Source organism: Colias croceus, chromosome 9 (assembly GCF_905220415.1).
Source record: "Colias croceus chromosome 9, ilColCroc2.1".
Taxonomy (NCBI): domain Eukaryota; kingdom Metazoa; phylum Arthropoda; class Insecta; order Lepidoptera; family Pieridae; genus Colias; species Colias croceus.
Window position 1 is genome coordinate 6,755,178 of NC_059545.1, and position 19,531 is coordinate 6,774,708.

A 19,531-nucleotide genomic window follows, 5' to 3' on the forward strand; every position below is an offset into this window, starting at 1 on the left:
ACTCCAGAAATCCCAAAGGAACGGAAACTATGCGGATTTTCTTTGAAAACGCGGGCGAAGCCGCGGGTTGAAAGCTAGTACCTACAGTGAAGTGAAACTTGGTTAAGTGGGACCTGGATAAGTGAGAAACCTCCATAACTGGAACTCATGCTGAGGTCCCAACACTTTGGCACTGAATTACCTCTGTTAGTGGGACGAGGTAAACCTCTATATCTGGGATTTGTTCTTTCGATTTATCATCATAGTTACCTCTATAACTGAGACAGCGAGTAGATACATTTTATATGCATAAACCTCTATAACTGAGATAACATTGTTTGTTTACTCATTCTTATTCTAAACCACAAATTCCACACGTAATTCTAAGTACGTAAGTACAAATTTTGAACTTCAATTACCTTCAGTTTTAGTTTCGCTTTACTATCATACAGATGTTTATTTGAAAAATGTCAAAACGAAAGCTACAATCGTTATCATTACGTGAAAAACTGAAGTTATTTAATGGAACCCTCTGTAAATGAGACAGATATTAATTTATACCTGCAGTATATCTGAGACACTGGGTAAGTGGAATACCTCTATAAGTAAAACGACATTGCAGGTCCCTTGATGTCTCACTTAACCAGGTTTCACTGTAGTTTATAAATCAAACTTGAAAGGTTTGTTGTATAATTATCAATTAAAATCTTTAGCCGTTTGGTCGCTGGGCGTATGACACTTGTTAGTTGTTAGTCAGTCAATTTAGAGGTAAATAATACTAATTATAAAGGTCGCATTTTCTGTGTCGCCTGTCGACTTTCGAGAATCGAGTGTGAATTTTCTTACGGATAATAAGCTTAGTAGTTAGTAGGTACTTCAATTTTTAGATTTGGTTAGGTATCTACCTACCTTCCAGGTCAAAGCTAGAGTGGGGCAAGCGCTCCACCCTGCCCCACCGTGGCTACGCCCTTGTGTATAATAATTAATAGAAAATTGATCTACACTATAATAATGAATAAAAATAAGTATTTTTTTTTTCTGATTATGCGGAGCTGTAAAAACTATGTTTTCATGCCAGTGTAACTGGCGAATGTGTTGTACTTTCCTTATTGTAATAACTTGTAAACCACATTTGAGCAAATAAAGATATTTATTATTATTATTACATCCAAAGACCAAAACCATTATCATATTGAATATTTGCAATTTAATTTCAGGAATTCACTTTACCTTTATACCTTGAATATTTGATCATAAGAGTTGTAATTTTAATTCTTTTCTAGCTGTGTCACGTGGTTTCAACCGCGGAAGAGCCCGCGGTAAAATAAAATGCAAATATTTATTTCGGGTGTTATTCTGGTACATAAACTACATCACTGCAAAGTACTCATCAAAATCAGTTAACTAGTTTACGCGTGAATGAGGAATTAAATAATTAAATAGTTAATAATTTAATAATTGAATTTACCTAGGTACTTACATCCATCCTCGCAAATTTTCGCATTTATAATTAATATTATTTTAGGATAGGGTAGTAGGATAAGATCACAAGACTATTATAGAATATTATAGAAGTAAAAAAACTACGCATACTCTTGAAAGCTCACAATAATAATTGTTCATTGCCCTCAAATTCCTGACGCAACGGAGTGCAATGATTCAGGCGTATTGTACACATGTTGCTACTTACTGTTGGATTTGATTTCGTAGCGATGCTTCCCAGACGCCGCGGTTTCGTCTTACGCTGATGTCCGGTGATGCTGCTTTCACACGAACTGTCGTTTACTCGCCACTTGAGCTTTCAAGACACTTAGCCACATGCTATAAAGTGCTGATCCACTACTGTTATTGTCAAATGATAGATAGGTATATCATTCTCAGCTATCGTATAAATTTGAAGGTAGAGGCTTCTAGCGAAATGTAGGTTAATTTAATTAACAAACTTTACGCCCCGAGTTAAGTAGCGTGCGGTTACGTGTTGATGAAGTTGAAAAAGCTTTCGTTTTATGGCTGTTTTTATATTCGTGGTGATAAATTGCGATCACAATTGTAATATGACAAATGTAAAGAGAAAAGCCTGCAGCTGAAAAGCTTACATTATGTAATTCCTAAGCACTTTTACCTATAAGACATTTAATTTTAATTAAACATTTATTTTTAAAACATGAACTGATCATGTGGGCAAATTGATCCAAATATGTGTGCACATTCCTAGAAAATAAAACAGTAGCCCACACATTCAAATATTATTATACAAAAACATAAAATATTAAAGCGTAAAATTGAGCTGTTATCCTCCGCCCCAATAATTAATATCTCATGTGGTAGCAAAAAGTTAGCTAGTATAGAGTATCGGGCGGCGATCTCTTGTGTAACGCGAGCCGGGTTGCTTGAGCACGCGCGCGCATCATTTGCACTCAATCTTAATATCCCGGACTATGATGCACGATTACATATTCACAACACCATCCATTATTGCGTTTTTATTCCCATTATCTTGTCTTAAACGGCACTATTTTTTTTGGCGCGTACTACGAGGATGTTTTGCGTAAAAAAAAAAATATTGTCATTGATACTTTTGATGGAATTCAAAGAAGCCATACCTATAGCTCAAATAAACACTTTTAAATACAATTATTATTTTTTTAATTGTAGAATAAGTAGATTTTCAGCACACATAGAGTCACAGAAAAAGAAATATTTTGTAATGTTGAGCAACAGTGATTCATGAAACTACCTACCTATCTACTTACTTACCCAGCCAGATATGCATTAGTTTTATGAATCACTAAACTGCGACTTTTAGATGTATTAGAGAACTTTAATAATATAATTTCTATGTAGATCCATAGAATATTATGGTAGGACTGAGAAAAAATATTCATCTAGGTAGAGCCGTTGAAAGTATGACGAAGCTTTATTATTTAGTTAATAGATTTATCTATTCATAACTAAGATTAGTCACCAAATGCCGAGATAAATCGACACAAATTCTTGGATATCATAATTACATAAACCGATACGTTTATTGGTCTCATTAGCGTCAGTTGCGAAAATATAAGATAATGTGATAAGATGACAAGGGAGGCTCTGTGGCGGGCGGGCGCGACCCGGCAGGAAGCGACTCTGGGGTCGCAGTATCATCGAGGCCAGAATATAAACCATGATATGATAATCGTTACTGAGAAGTTAAGGCCGTGCTCAATATGGGGAAATTAATGAAAATATTGTCTCCATTCTATTATAGTTTATTTTCAAAATGTAATCACTAATAATTTAGTGTAATGTCGATATTTGTATTATTTTTTTCTTTTACGTAGGTATACTACTTAACTTACTTATTTAATTTTCCAATATTAACATTAATGTTATTAAATATTTTATAAAAAGTAGGTTACACTTTGTAGGTAAACAACTGACTTTTCTTACCTTTTCCGATGTACTCGCTCTACTTTTTTTATTGAATCTTGTTTACTTATATTTTTTAATGCATAGGTGATAGATAGTAAGGATTATACCTAATATTATGAAATATATACGATTTTATAATTATTGAGTGAAGATGTGAAAATAAATAATTCGGTTTAAATGACAGGTAACCCAATATTGAATAAATACATTGAAATTGACATATAGTTCAATTATTTATTAAAAATAACAACAACAACTTCATGTTTACTTTTTAATCACAATAACAACTTATGATCTCTTATAATCGATATCTTATAATAAATTTACGTACTAACATAATATATTATTACTAACAAACTCTACAATTATGTACTTTGGAAATTGAGGGAATAACCTAAGTTAGCTATGTAGTTCTTATTATTGAAAAAAATTTAGATTACATTACATAAAATAGAAGAATTACTTATTTACATCGTGAAACGTTGTATTATTCAAGTTTACAATAGAAGTGTACCTTGAAGTATTCTACCTGTCTATAAAATATGAAACCAAGTAGATAGATTTTATAAAGAACTTTCTTTAATTGAATAATTGACATGTTATTGCAACATCTTTGTGCACTGTGGAAAATTAGAAGTAGTATAAAGTTACAAAATACCCTCTTTTATTATCTACCCTTAAAATACCTATACTCGTAGTTATTATTTTATTACCTATCAATTCGAAAAAGCTTAGCAAATAAGAATAATATATTATTATCATTAATAGGACCATATTTTAAATATTTGTTTATGATTAAGTGCACGTGCGCTACTACGCACAAGATCAAAAACCCATATGTTGATATGATATTTACAAAAAACCTTCAGCACTAGACGTCCATGTGTCGTGACGTGACCTATTTTTGATAAATTTCTAGGAGATAACATGGAACCGTTTGTTTTGTTCCAACGGTGCATTTTATTAAGGATGTCCCGGGTAGTGTTGCCAATCCGTGCAGGGCGGGTGTAAGTGTGAGGGGACGGGGGTGTACAGTGGAGCGACGTGGTGGGACAAGCTGTGAGGGTAGCGAGGCTGCATTTCATGGTACTCCGGTATCGGCGTCGGTTTTAGATACTGATCTAATTCTGCGCCATCTGGAGGGCCGTCCGCTAATAATGCACCGTCCACTTCGATTCGTGAGAAATCTATTTGAGATCTATCTGGCGATATTTCTCGCTTGAGTCGCGCCGCGGATGTCGGCGGTGGTTTCCGACGTCGCGGCTGATATTTGTATTCGGGGTGATCCTTTTTGTGTTTGTTCCGCAACTTCTCGGCTTCCTTTATGAACGGCATTTTTTCTTCTTCACTTAGACTTCTGAAAATAAAAAATTATAGCCTTTTTTCAAATTTGAATTACATAATATATATTATATCTACTTAATTAATGTGAAATAGCCTGGATTCATTATAAAATATGAGGAGAGTGATTTCTGACAAATAAAATATTCCTTTGTTTTGTAAGTAAACGGCATTTTTTCTTCTTCACTTAGACTTCTGAAAATAAAAAATTATAGCCTTTTTTCAAATTTGAATTACATAATATATATTATATCTACTTAATTAATGTGAAATAGCCTGGATTCATTATAAAATATGAGGAGAGTGATTTCTGACAAATAAAATATTCCTTTGTTTTGTAAGTAAAGAAAAAAGAAATCAATATTATAATGATACAACCAAGGATACAACTTTAGTCAAATATGGTGAAGGAAAGCTCTACATTTATTTTAACTTAGACGATGTAGGTATACCCAACATTTACGCACCATTGTTTAGTTTGAAGGGAATGAATGAAATTTGACGAACTTAAATTGTTTTTTTCATTCGCTGGACCCGGTTTTATCTATATGTAGTTATTAGTCTCTATGTGTTTATTTTGCACCCTTCTTATTCTACCAATAATTAATCTCTTCTTATTTTATCAATAATTTTATAACTAAGCGCAATAATTCCAATAGATATACACATGTAACTTTTAGAAAATATTTTAATTTCTGAATATCATACAAGTATATTTGATTAGAAAAAAACAATCTACCAGCATACAGTATTTAGTAGGAAAGCAAAAGTAGGTACCCAGTGCGTCAGCCAATTGACAAAATAGAGTTATTAATGTTATCAGAGTTATTTTGAATTACGATTGGTTGTGCGATGTATCACAAAGTATTTTCAAGAGAAAAGAATTATGAAGTGGTTGGATCAGCGGCTCCAGATAAGACTGAACATTACCAGATGCCGTCGGCGCCGGCCGGTCAGTGCGAGCGCTTCGTGAACTCTGTTAGATGTACTTTTTATCCGATTGTGCAAAGGAGAATTATGTTTTTGAGTGTATGTTTGTATATTTGTGTAGCCTTTTAGTAGTACCTAACTACCTACGTAAATAAAATCAAAACGAAGGACCTTAAACAAATGAAATTTATAAAAAAACTAACTGGTAAGTCTGTACATCTAAAAGAACGTTATTTTTCAGTGATTTGTTTGTTGTAGCAATTAAATTAAAAATCATATATTATTTTATTAAGCACATAAATTTCAGTAAGGATGAAAAAAGATACCAAAATCACACTAAGTATGTCTATTTACTTCAGGAATTGTTTTTGAAAATAACTAATCAACATCATCACCTCAATTCAGAAAAATATTCGGCTTTACGTTATTGGCAGGAAGTAGTTTTCGTAACTGACTCTATCAATTAATATCCAAATTCCATGAATTTATTTGTAAAATCCAGCGTTAATCCATTTATTTTACTTCATATATCTTTAGTTAAATTCTTTATTGCCTGTGAATTTCCTTAGAAACACAATATTAGGTATTAGTGTTTATCGAACCAAGTTCTGTGCAACATTCCTACACATTACATTATTTTTGGCATAGCTATTATAAGCATTTCAATGCGCACTCGTTGACAGTTGTAGAAATATCTGATCAATCAAAACACAGCAATCAGATTTTTCACCAGCCTTTCTTTGACCCGATCCGCGAAGATAGCCGCGTCAGAGCGCGTCATAACAATGACTCTGCGGGTGGCCGATGACAAATAAGTGAATTCCGCTTTTGGTATACCTAAGCAGGCTATAAAATTATGTTTAGAACCAGAAAGGTGAGGAGAAATTGTGTATAAATTGGTTTTAAAATGAAGCGAAAAATAAAGTATTTTTTTCTATAGTTTTAATTCCAAGCCTTTATCATGAATGTAATATATGTAGGTAGTAGTGAAGCAAGAATCATCCCTTCCGTTCGACACGGCTATTTATCATGAATAATTAATTCAAAATTGATTCATCGTGAAATTCAACATATTATTCTATGCAATTAATTGTTTTCTTCGCGTTTTATTTGAATTTGCATTTAATATACCTACCTACATACTAGTCAATAATGAGAATTTTTGTAATTAAAATAATACAATAATTCAATTATTAATTCAACGGATTTAGTTGATTTAATGTTTAGCGCTAGCGCTGGCTAATAGCTTTGAACTTGTTATTGTTTCAATTAAAATACACTTTTTCACAAATTACCTATAAAATAAGTAAATAAATAAATAATTTATCTACATTTTAACTACATTTTAACGTATCATTTTCCGCAGTCAATTTCTAATGAGCTTCGTCTCATATTTGGCCTGGGCTATGACTATCAACTTCGACTGGGAACGATATCGAAATTTCGAACAGTTATAGATTTTATCTACCAAGTTAGCGGTGATAGCATTTTAATGAGTAAACAATCGATGCACGTTTCACGGTTGGACGCCGCACGCCCGTAATGCCGCGTTCCTTTCCATCTCGGTTCGCGGATTCCATTTTTAAAGCATCATTTTTTTATTTTCTTTTTTTTCTAGCCAGCATTGTAGTTAAGCCGTTTGTCTAAATGTGTCATTAATTAAAACGTTTGAGGATCGCTACTGTTATGTTATGTTATCTGTATCTAGATATATCTACGTACCAGCTACGGACTAAAATGTTACTTGACTTATTATTCCTTGCTATAACTGTTAATTCTAAAGAATGATAGAAAATACTAACTTCCACATAGATCCAAGGGACTTGCTCAGTTCTGCGTTATGTAGAGACGGGCGCTGCTCAGACAGTCGTTTGCGCATCGCTTGCGCGAACACCATGAAGGCGTTCATTGGTCGCTTCACATGCGGCCGCCGAATGCACCCTCCACCCCTGGAATATAGTGCTATCGTTAATTACATTAATTTCAAAATATGACGGTGCATCAAACGAACATAGAGCTAGAGCTAGCTGAGCATTCTTTTGTAAACAAACACTCGTATTCCGTTTTGTTCAGTATTAGAACATTGTATAGAATATTTTCGAACGCACTTAGAGTAAGAACAACGAAATAATGCTCTAATTTACAGTAATAAAATAATTTGACTTGAATAATTTGATTTGTAAAATGTACCTAAATGCACCGTTACCTAAACGAAAATATTCATCGTTCTCATGTTTTTATTCAGTGTAAATTAGATTTACTATTTTCCTGACTTGCACATTTAAGTATAGAGCGTATTACTTATAATATTATAAAGAGGAAAACTTTGTTTGTTTGTTTGTTTGATTGTAATGAATAGGCTCATAAACTACTGGACCGATTTTAAAAATTCTTTCACCATTCGAAAGCTACATTATCCACGAGTAACATAGGCTAGGTTTTATCCCGGAAATCCCACGGGAACGGGAACTACCTATGCAGGTTTTTCTTTGAAAACGCGGGCGAAGCCGCAGGCGGAAAGCTAGTATCTAATAAAAGTAAATGTTTCATATTTTAGTAGTTAGTTAGGTATAAAAATATAATTAATAATTAGAATGATAAAATAAATATTCTTAAATAGGAGTATTCAACTTATTCATATAATATAATCTTTATAATCAACATTTCTCCTAAATGTAACGCGTGCTGCTCTTAAATCAAATCACAACGTTTCTTATAAAAAACGTTTGAGTGCCCCGCATCGACAACACTCAAATCGGATGCGATTCAGACCGTCCGTCGATAATTACAAACAAACTGAAAACATCAAGTGACGACCATAAACAAAATAAATTACGAGTACCCCTTTTATGTACCTCCGCGTCACGTAAACAGTCAGCCTGTAAACTTGTAAGCGCTCCAAGTGGTTGGCCTCACGTCATTTTACGCTCGTAAAATGAGAGTATTTTATTACTTTTTTATTTTCTAGGGCCGTTCGGGTTTCCTTGCGATCCCAGCTTTGACGATAAATTATAATTTTTTCAAACGCTGACACGTTACTAAAATTCGATCGATTTCTAACGGATCACGGGAACCAATAGAAGCGAAATAATTAACTATAGCTTCGGCGAAACATCATCGGCTTCCTTGTTTATTAGTGAGAACGAGTTCTACTGGGAAACATGAAATTTATTGATATTGTGCGCTATGAATTATAGCAATGAATAAGATAAAATTCATGCTGAGTGTCGAATCACTACTAATTGTATTAAATGTAAACATAGAGCAAGTATCATTAGTTTTTACAGAGACATCGGACCTACCGCGCGACGACATCTGGTTAGTAACACTTTAGCAATCACAGTCGTCACAAAATATACTAGTTACTGCCTCAATCTATAATGACTCTACATAATGTTATTACGAATAAAATTATGTAAGTGAACGCAATATCCATCAATAATTTGTACAATAAATCATTTTATTTGATCATGTAAATTTGACATAAATAATATTGAATTGAATCGTTAACAAGAGAAGGTTTCTTAAAATTTCTTATTTTATTCAAACGTCATTATTTTGAAACTCAACCTTTCCAACACCTTAAAATTTTAATACTGTATTGAAACGAATATTTTTTTAGAGCCAAACTGTACTAAAATATGATTTCTCTATTGAACGTTAATTACAAATGGTTTAAACCCATTACTGTACGTCTTGACAAAAAGTTTTATAGCCGGGAATAGTGATTTACAACTTGGGATTTCACGGTCGTATAATATAGTAGTGGTAGATGTAAAACATGTTCTAGTGCCAACATGTGGGATAAAAAGGCAATTGGGGGCACGTGTACGTTAATATATTACAAGTACCAGAAGGTTTGTATAAATCAGTAACTAACAATAGTCATTTATGACTCTATTATGTTTTTGCGTTTCAAAATTACAATAAAATCACCGACTTCTATGGCTGAACCGCAATTTATTCATCAATGAGCCAATTTGACGATTTGTTTCAATAACATCAAGACACTAATAAGAAAACCTACAAATATACAAAAATTTTCAGCACTTATATGAAAATTTATCTATATGTCTAAAACACAATCATATACAGGTAGACACCATAAATTCATCCAGGAGCCTTGTTAAATGTTACATTTACACGTGTGCAAGTTGACTTCATTACAACACTATAAACATGCGGTTACAATGAAATATAACCCGTAGCATAATTTATAGACTAAGTTGTAGAACGTGTCAAAATTTGGGGCCGATATCGATGTTATTGTTTAGGTAGGCCAAGCAATTCGAGCCTCGCTTGTAAAACAATCTACTACCTATATTACGCGAGAAACAGCTTGCTTTTGTTATTACTAATTTATTATACATCTTAGAGCCGTTTGTTTAATTAATTTAATTCTATTTTATTTATTATGACAAATACATAAGTAAATCTATAAGTATCATGAATAATTCTATGTAGAGCCCTCGAAGAACTTTTGACTGAAATGAAATTAATTTCTAATGTCTAACCTTCTATGAATAATGTAGAGAGTATACTATAGCAGTAGCAGTAGTTTAAGCTTCTATTGAAGCTGTTACATACTTTCTACCTGAATTGTCACAAAATTTGCAGTGAAAATCGTGTATGGATGTGCATGTGCATGCCCTGCATCAGCAACAGAACATTGGTGCCTCTAATTAGAGGATGATATCGTAATTACGACTTTGTATTTGGCACATATTAATGCCCTAGGAGGCCGTTGGCTGAGGAAGTCATAAAGAATACACATAGCTGTCATCTGTGACGCTCCCGCCCACACTATTTCTGCTACGAGCGAAGCACCAGCGATACGTTGCCGTAGTGTAACATAAATTTGCAAACGGAACATTATAATGGACAGTTTGGTGTAACTATAGCGGTTTAAGAGCTTTACGCTTGCAACTCTAAAAGCAAAGCTACCATAAGTGGTCTTTAATACATAACATACTATTTAAATACGCCCCTAGAATATTCGAAACAAGTTTAACGATAGATCTTTTTGTAATGGATACAAAGTTGTATGTCTGCGTGTGAAACATTTACTTTGACCACAATTAATTGAAGTGTTTATCATTATATTTATTTACGACTAGCTGTGCTCCGCGGTTTCACCCGCATGGCTCCGCTCCTGTTGGTTTTAGCGTGATGATATATATAGTCTATAGCCTTCCTCGATAAATGGGCTATCTAACACCGAAAGATTTTTTTTAAATCGGACCAGTAGTTCCTGAGATCAGCGCGTTCAAACAAGCAAACAAACTCTTCAGCTTTATAGATTTGATCTAATGAGTAATGACTACAATGTAGGTAATATGTTAGTCGTTTCCTACTTAATGCAGTAAGGAAAGACACCAGATGTTGTTTCTGTCACCGAGTCCTGAAATCGTCTAAACATCCCCTACGACATTATCTTTACAGTCGATTTGACGGCCATAAAACAATTAATGGTGCTGTAAAACATGACGGTAGCGGTTTACAACCATTTGAGCACTCGACTTGACTTCTCTATCACAGAGATAGTGCGTACTTGACCATAGACACCTGGATTGTCCCCTGGGAATTAGAAAGGGGACTGTGGAAATAGTATCGTGTGAAGGTATTTTCCCCTTAATCGTTATCGATTGGGGTTAAATGTTCACACGTGTTCGTATATATTAATAGCTCTATTTATTTTATAAAAAATAAATTTGTTTTTCCACATAATATTATCTACTTACTTCACAAAATTATAGACCGTTATTAAATTCAAAGTATAAGAATAAGTAATAAGTTGCTTAATGATTTTCAATATTTTCAAATCTGTCTTCTTACAAAGTTAGTTGTGAAATTCGCAACTATATATATAAACATAGACCTATTACGACGTTGATCGGTTATGGCAATCTTGATAATTAGGTATAATATTTCCATGCTAATTAAAAGGTAACAATCATCAACAAACACTGTATGAAATAAAGCATGATTGATGTGAAGTTATTTTCAAATTACTCCAACGAACCCTTACAGCATCCATATAATATACGATATATCATCATCCTTACAATCTACCATAATTTAAGAAACATCAAGCTCTCATTTTCAATCGCACCTCTCACGAAATCATAACCATGGGAGATACCATCACGTAGGTACGAAACATATCGCGAATAACGTTTAGCGAGTGCTCTACCAAATAAGTAGGTATGCGGTAATGAAGACTGTACGTGCTAACAGTGCGCATTACCGACAGCCCGCTAACCACACACACGCCGCCGCGCGCTACTAGATTACACTCTGTCAATATTTGAAACTCTGCCCTCTGGCTCTCTAAAACCCAAGTTTTATTCAATGCAACAAATTAGGCACGCACACCGATCGCTTTGTTTGTCGGCAAGTCGGGCTGCATAAGACAATAAAGTCCCGCTTTACATAACGTTTTATATGAGTTTAATTTTCAAGACTTATCTAAGTAGTGGTCTAATTTTATCGATTACACATAGGAACAAATAACACGAAAGGTACATGTGATTTATTACAATTTGTTGTTGAGCGGAATTGTTTCAGAAAAATTGAAGGAATGAATCTCCCAACGCACCAACAACAAACTTAATTGACTTATTACACGACTTGATAACTTGAGCTTTTGCTGGATAATTAGCTCTATTATTGTTTAGTAGATGTATTTTTGTTGTTACTTTACATAATATCTTCATAATCCTTATTTATACCTACCAACTTTTTATATACACCTTATTCTTCATGTGTTCTTACTTTCAAGGTAAGCCACCCGCGTACCTCAACTACGAATCATTCAACTTTCTCACAAATAATATCTAGCAGTACCTACCGTTGCGAATAAGCGGCGGAGTCTATCAGTAATGTCATGTGTAACGGTGCACAAACAGGGTGCTCAGGCCGGAGGTCGCGGCGGCACCTGTGTACGTGTTTGCGCCCCCACTTACAGGGTAGGCTCCAAACGCCGCGCAAACCAGCCGTGTTTACTTATACCGGTGTGGGCGAGGAAATCTTAATCTAGTGGAGTGCTTTGTTTTTCATATTAATGACTCATGCTAGGGAGAAATGTTTGGAATTTAATTGTTCTTTCGGTTGTTTACGTAGCGGCAATCTCTGCGGATGAGTTCATTCGTACAATTTTGAAATGCTAAGGAATGAAATATATCGTAATTCATATATTTAGATCTAAAAGCTGTTTTTAAGCGCCGATGATTGTCATCGCATCGCAGCGCATCGGGCTTCGCCCGCTTTGTCTAAAACCTAATAAATTATACATACTAAAACCTTTCTCTTGAATCACTCTGTCTATTAAAAAAAACCGCATCAAAATTCGTTGCGTAGTTTTAAAGATTTATTTTAAAGCTTACAAAGGGACATAGGGACAGAAAAAGTGACTTTGTTTTATACTACCTATGTAGTGATGATGAAATTAGTAACATCATACATTCTGCATGAGGCAAAGTTACTCCCTTTCAATCAATTCCCGACTTTGATATTGTTAATAATATTACGAGGGATCGCAAGGGGAGTCCCTGAGGTAGATAAGGACCCTATAATGAGAATGTTTGCATAAGGAGCGCTATCGCCCCGCGCGGAAACAAATCCAAGCGAAACAGGAAGATGATAAACATTCGAGCTCACCCTAATAACCTACTAAAGAACCTACAATATCGTATATACCTATAGGCAGGAATTTTCAGTAAGGCAATATAGTTGCATCTTGGAAAAGTTTAACTTCATCGTAGAAAACTAGCATTATCATGATAATATAGGTAGGTACTAAACATGTTATTTCAATTAAGATTCTTCTCCATCAAATGTCTATTATCGATAAATTCAATTAGTAAGATATTATGTCGTTAGAAATTTCCACTATAGGATCCCAGACTTTCATGGTTAAACAATAAACATGCGTTTGGTTTAAAATAACGCACACAGCCTCAGCAACCACTCATCAGCATATCGATACGTAATTAATGAACAAGGAGCTGATAAGAGATAAGAGGGGCTATTCAATTAGAGGCGGTAGATCAAGTGTCGTTTTTATGAAGACCGCCTCGGGTCACCTAACGTTGTACCTCCTATATCACGAGCTGTCATCGCGACGGAATACATCTGTGTGTATTAATTACGTTATAATTTCTGAACATTCGTCGTATCATAATTATGACAAGCTGTACAATTCATCTCTATTTGGGACTGTTTGTATAGGATATTAATTATGATTGTCTGTTCTCGAGGTAAAAGCTTAAAAATCCTTTGTTGTGATATGATAGGTTTTTTTCATTATTTTAACCAGGTTTTTATGGGACAAAAATCCAAATACAATTGTAAATAAAATGAAGATTTTCCTATACCTAGATAAATATTCCGCAAATCAATTTCGATATTCAGATATCTAAACTGACTCTACAGATTTTTAGTCTCATTTTTTTTTCTTAGCTTTTTTAATTACTATTATTTATGCACCCTATCGATCTTTTTGCTAAGTATTTTTAGGTTAGATATACTTACTTATCTATATAATAAGTAAGGTAATTTAAATAATTTTTTACTTAGACCTAGTAAGCATTTATTTGAATTTACGATGGGATTATTAAACATAGCTTATTTAATTTTCAACGGACATTACAATAATATTGCTTATCATATTATTGTGGCAATTCTCTGTAGAGTATATAAAGTTCATTCTCAGAAACTCCTCCCACTCTTATCAAGAATTACTTAGGTATGGGCAATGTTGGTAAATATAATATTTATATTACATTCTTTTATGTCCTATGTTTTATATCTAGCTATTTCATATTAAAACTGACTATATTAATATTATCGAAATTAATAAAAAGATAGAAATTAAATAATATTTTTCCGAATATTTTCATCACTTTCGATATTATACACAACTAGCTTACTGCCCGCGGCTTCACCCGCTTTGTCTAAAATCTAATAAAACATATTATACTAAAACCTGTCTCTTAAATCACTCTATCTATTAAAAAACCGAACCAAAATCCTCTGCGTAGTTTTAAAGAATAAAGCATACAAAGGGACATAGGGACAGAGAAAGCGACTTTATAAACGACGATAATAAATTCAGGGTAAATAAATATTTCGAAACATAAAGTGTTTAAAAATATTCCATAGATTGTGTATCTAACTGCAATCTACATCTAATACAAGATAAATAAATTGTAAAAATTGCTCTTTTAAAAATAACTAACTTACTTAAACTAACATACCTGGTATAAAACCAAATCGCATCCCTCTGTCTGTGTGTCGCTATGTACCTAATTTAAATTTGATTCTATAAAACTATATGCATAATGCAAGGTATTTTTCAAAGATATAATTTGTTAAGTTTTAGACAACGCGGACGAAGCTGCGGCCGAAAACTTGGGTACATATTTTTACTCTACACAAATAATATTGTATTATCTATGTTAGATATATTAATATGACTGTATACTAATAATGCCAGTTACTAATAGTAAATATGAAACTAAATAATTTGTTTCAGAATCTACTGGAAAATTATACGCGACTCTCACTTATTTATAAGTTGAAATAGGACGATAGAGCACCTATATTCACGTGAATTTTTGAAGTGAAAACTTCTTTAGCGGCGTTGGGTATAAAATCTTAAACTCGCGTCAGGACACGTGGCCTGATCGAAAAAGCGTAAGACGGATTTTTTTAGCCCTTATATTCCATGCGTAAGACGGATACCATTCCAAAATATCAAACATGCTGAACGTTAATAATCAAGTTTTCACTTCTGCCGGCACTCCCGGAGTGCAACCCGTCTTTTTTTTCATTTTACTTTTAATGAAATCGAATTAATAAATTGTTAAACGGCAATTTAATTTAGATAATTATTTAAAGATGTGAAAACAAATCTAAAATAAAATTAATTAACCCCGAAAATTATCTAATTCTAGTCATAGTTTGTGCAACAGGGATGACACTACCCAGCCAAATTCTGCCAAATGCGTACTAAAATAAATAAATTTTCACTCTACATACTCCACTTTTGACGCACGGGACATGCGAGACGCATCCAACGCTTTGCAGGACCATTTTACTAATTCTTGCAAAGTGGGATTACATCCAGCGTAGAGGGATAGTCACGCAGAATGCGGTACTTTTGGCCGTAATATTTGTATAAAAAAATGTGTGCGTGTACTAGTGTACACACGTAAGAAGTGAAACTTCTTTATGACCTTATTTGTCAAAAAATAATTTACTATATGCAACTTTACAGAAATACGTCGAATCACGCGTGGTAGGGATAAGAAAAAGATGGCGCGTAACGGAAAATTGTCACGCGTAACGAAAAAATGTTACACTAAATTTTTTTCCAACCCCGATAAAGAAGTTTCACTTCAATAATGTATAATGTTTTTCTCAAAATTAAATAGAACAATTTCATTGTTTATAACCGCCCCAAGTTAATCGTCGGATAGGGATACCCATATTATGGAAAATCAACTAAGAATGTACCCATCTATAATCTAAATTAGTTATTTATTATAACCTGACTTAATATTTCATGAAATCATATCTTTTTGAATATAGTATAAACTGGTATCATTAGCTTAAAAATCTTATGAGTCTCTGTTAGACACACTACCATGCTAATTAGTTTTGAATAATGATGTCCATGTTTATTGTGAGTAAAAAATTATTTGACAAGCCGCTTGTACCGGCATCGCTGATAAAAATTAAAAATATATCTTTTTTGGTTACTAGGTAGGTAGCTAAATGTTTTTAAACCAATTTGTGTTGAATTAAATCATAAAAAAATCTCTTTGTAAAGTATTAGTATTGAAAATGATGAGCATCTATTTTATTATAAATTTTAGGAATTCTTAGCTGGGAAAAATAATTGTATTTTAGTATCAACAAAAAATATTTGTATATCTGTATCGTTTATCGGGATTTTTCTTTGATGTAGAGTTCTAGGTATTTATGGTAGGTACTACAACTATTTTCGTGGGTTCTGTGTTATCAAAAAAGCTTATTTTCCACTTAATTTAGTTAAATTAAAAGTACATAATATTATGTGTTTTAATCAATGTTTTAATTCAATGTAAATGCTATAAAATATATCCATAAGCTTCGATATTTATTAAATTTGATAGGTACTTTTTGTTATAAATTTAACTATTAATGGTTTTATTTTATTTTGATGAAAATCTTCTTTATATTTAAAATGTTTTGCCTTTCTGTTAATGTCATTATATCCTTATTGTAGTACACCTACCTAGTCACATTTAAAGAGGTCGATTTGAATACCTACTTGAAATATCAATATCAAATGGCCTTGCCAAATTTACACTGCGATAACATTTTAAACTCCTTGCAAAGATACTTAGCGCAACAATGTAAGTGAGTACTTATGTGTTATGAATGTAGGTATGTTGAGCAGGCGCCAGCTCATACTGGCTACACACAAATTAAGCTGTACGTGTGTACACGCACACATTTTTTTTTGTTTAATTAAGTAGATATATATTAAACCTTTTCAGCCGATGGATTGGATTTGGTTAAGATTATACGATTAAAATATTCGATATGTTCATTGATTGTTACCTTTATTTTTTTTAATAGGTACCTAAATTAAAGTAGGTACCTAGTTAATAAGTTTATTTCATGCCTGTTGATAGATGCATCATAATACCTATAGGTAGATATCTAATCTTTCTTTTCAGGAGTATTATAATATAATTATTTCATTTGCGTAATAATTTTTGATCATCTTATACCTAGATACCTTGCGTTTCAGCTAAATAAAGACAAAATATCAATTTAATATTTTTCATAAACAAAAAACAAGACTGACACATCGATAAATGTTCCTCTAATAGTAATATATCTTTTTTGGTTACTAAAAATAAATAAATATAAAAATAAATATAAATAAAAACAAATAAAACTTTAATAACCCTAAGAAATGTTTAATGTTCGTTTGCACTGCATTGTGCTTCAGACGTCAGGCACTTGAGATCCCGCCCTTAGCCGAGAACGAGCTTAAATTAAAAGCTTTGACGCGAAACAAATGCGACTGCGCACTTTCTAGATAAATTTATTATTCTACAGACTTTCAAATGACGTGTTTCTAATAATAGAATAACATATTATAGGTATTTTCATTGAATATATTTTTCACATTATTTATTTAAAAGACACGGCATTTCTTTCAGAATAAATCTTTCAGAGCTTCTTTGCGTGTAGGCGATTGGAAAAGAAGTTTATAGGTGAAATAATAAAAACCTTTAGAAAGTTTGGGTTGTAATGCTTATAAAAACATACAAACGCTGATATTATTATAAATCGTTATTATTAAGTTAATAATAACTGAGTACCTATAACTTAATTATCGATTCAATCGATCGAAAAAGCTTGTTTCAATTTGTATATTATTGAATTAAATCACTATACCATGAAACGTAGTACATAATAATGTCCTATATACATATATAATAGAGTTCAAAAATAAAAAAATAATAATTGTGCCAATTGTTCATAATCTGAATCGAAATCTAAATCCACAAGCCCACCTGAATCTGCAATGCACACTTACTTGTTAGGCTGCGGCACTATGGTCTCATAATTGAACGACTGCAGCAGTTTGCCGACCGCCTCGTTGATCTCCAACTTGTCAGCTGGCTGCTCTTGTGCCCAACTCATCATCGCGACGCAACGTGGAGCGCGGGGACGCGTGCGGTCGACTCGCGCGCAATCACTATAAAGAGCCCCTTATGCTCCGTGGATACGTATAAAAGCTCGGATAGCTTGCGCGTGTTTACTGTATTGAATTGTTTTTGAGTTATGGCCATTGGAATTGTTTTGGTGTGGACGATATCATGTGATATATTATTATGTATGACATCTACTAATTGTGCGTGATAAGGAAGTTTAATTTATTTTATTGTGTAGTGTATTTTTTATATTTTTATTAATATTTTGTAAAGTTCAATAAGGTGAGCGTATTTTTGACATTAGGTACTCTGTATATTTTAATCGTTAATAAATTTATGTTTCCAAATTAATTTGTAGATAAGCTCAAAGTTAATTTTGTGATTTAAGTCCATAAATGCTCTAACAACGATTTAAATAAATTGAACCATATTTTTAAAGCAGTCTCTAGGTATAGTAGATGGTAGAGATAAACATGTGGTTATTTATAGAATTTTCCAAGTTTTCCTGTAAGCTGTGCAGTGGGCGTTACTGGCCGGTGATTAGCACCGCCTCGCGTCGCTATTGGTGCGCTGGCCGCTCTGACGTCACAGCTCTGCGCGCACGCATCTCCATTACCTATAATGTGACACTGATTTCAACACATCCGAAAACGTGAAACGAACGTCTCATAACTTTCTTGTTAAACTAATATCCCATAAACTCACATAAACTCAATGTAAAAAACACTTTCATAAGCTTTCGATAGCTGGCTCTAGGTATATATATTTACTTCTCAGTTAAAATGGAATAAGTACCTACCAAGAAAGGGTAGAATATTTTAACAATTCTTCTTGAACATACTTACTTAATTGTAATAAATGTGCAGAACATAGCCATGCTGTCGACTTCAATACAGAAATAAGCAGTGGGAGGTAGACCAATATTTATTAAATCCAAAACGAAAGAAAAAGTGGAAAGTAGAGACATGTGAACTCTATTTATTTAACAAGCGCTGAATCAGTTTAAGTTAAATTTATGAGGTTATCTTAAACGAAGTTTTCATTAACATAAAAAAGAAAATCAATACCTAAACATGGGTTACCTACATAATAATAACACCTACGCCCCTCAGTGCAGCGCTCCTATCAAATACCATCGTTGCGTTCCACTA

At 33.2% G+C, this 19,531-nt stretch overlaps 1 protein-coding gene across 1 annotated transcript; it reads right to left on the reverse strand.

Annotated features, from left to right (window-relative positions):
* Positions 1-3,604: 3,604 nt before the first annotated feature.
* On the reverse strand, positions 3,605-18,498 carry LOC123694446 (sex-determining region Y protein-like). Its single transcript, XM_045639887.1, has 3 exons — positions 18,263-18,498; positions 7,464-7,610; positions 3,605-4,747 (listed from the first exon to the last, which is right to left on the reverse strand). The coding sequence occupies exons 1-3, from the start codon at positions 18,370-18,372 to the stop codon at positions 4,354-4,356; spliced, it is 651 nt and encodes a 216-aa protein (XP_045495843.1). The 5' UTR covers positions 18,373-18,498; the 3' UTR covers positions 3,605-4,353.
* Positions 18,499-19,531: the final 1,033 nt, after the last annotated feature.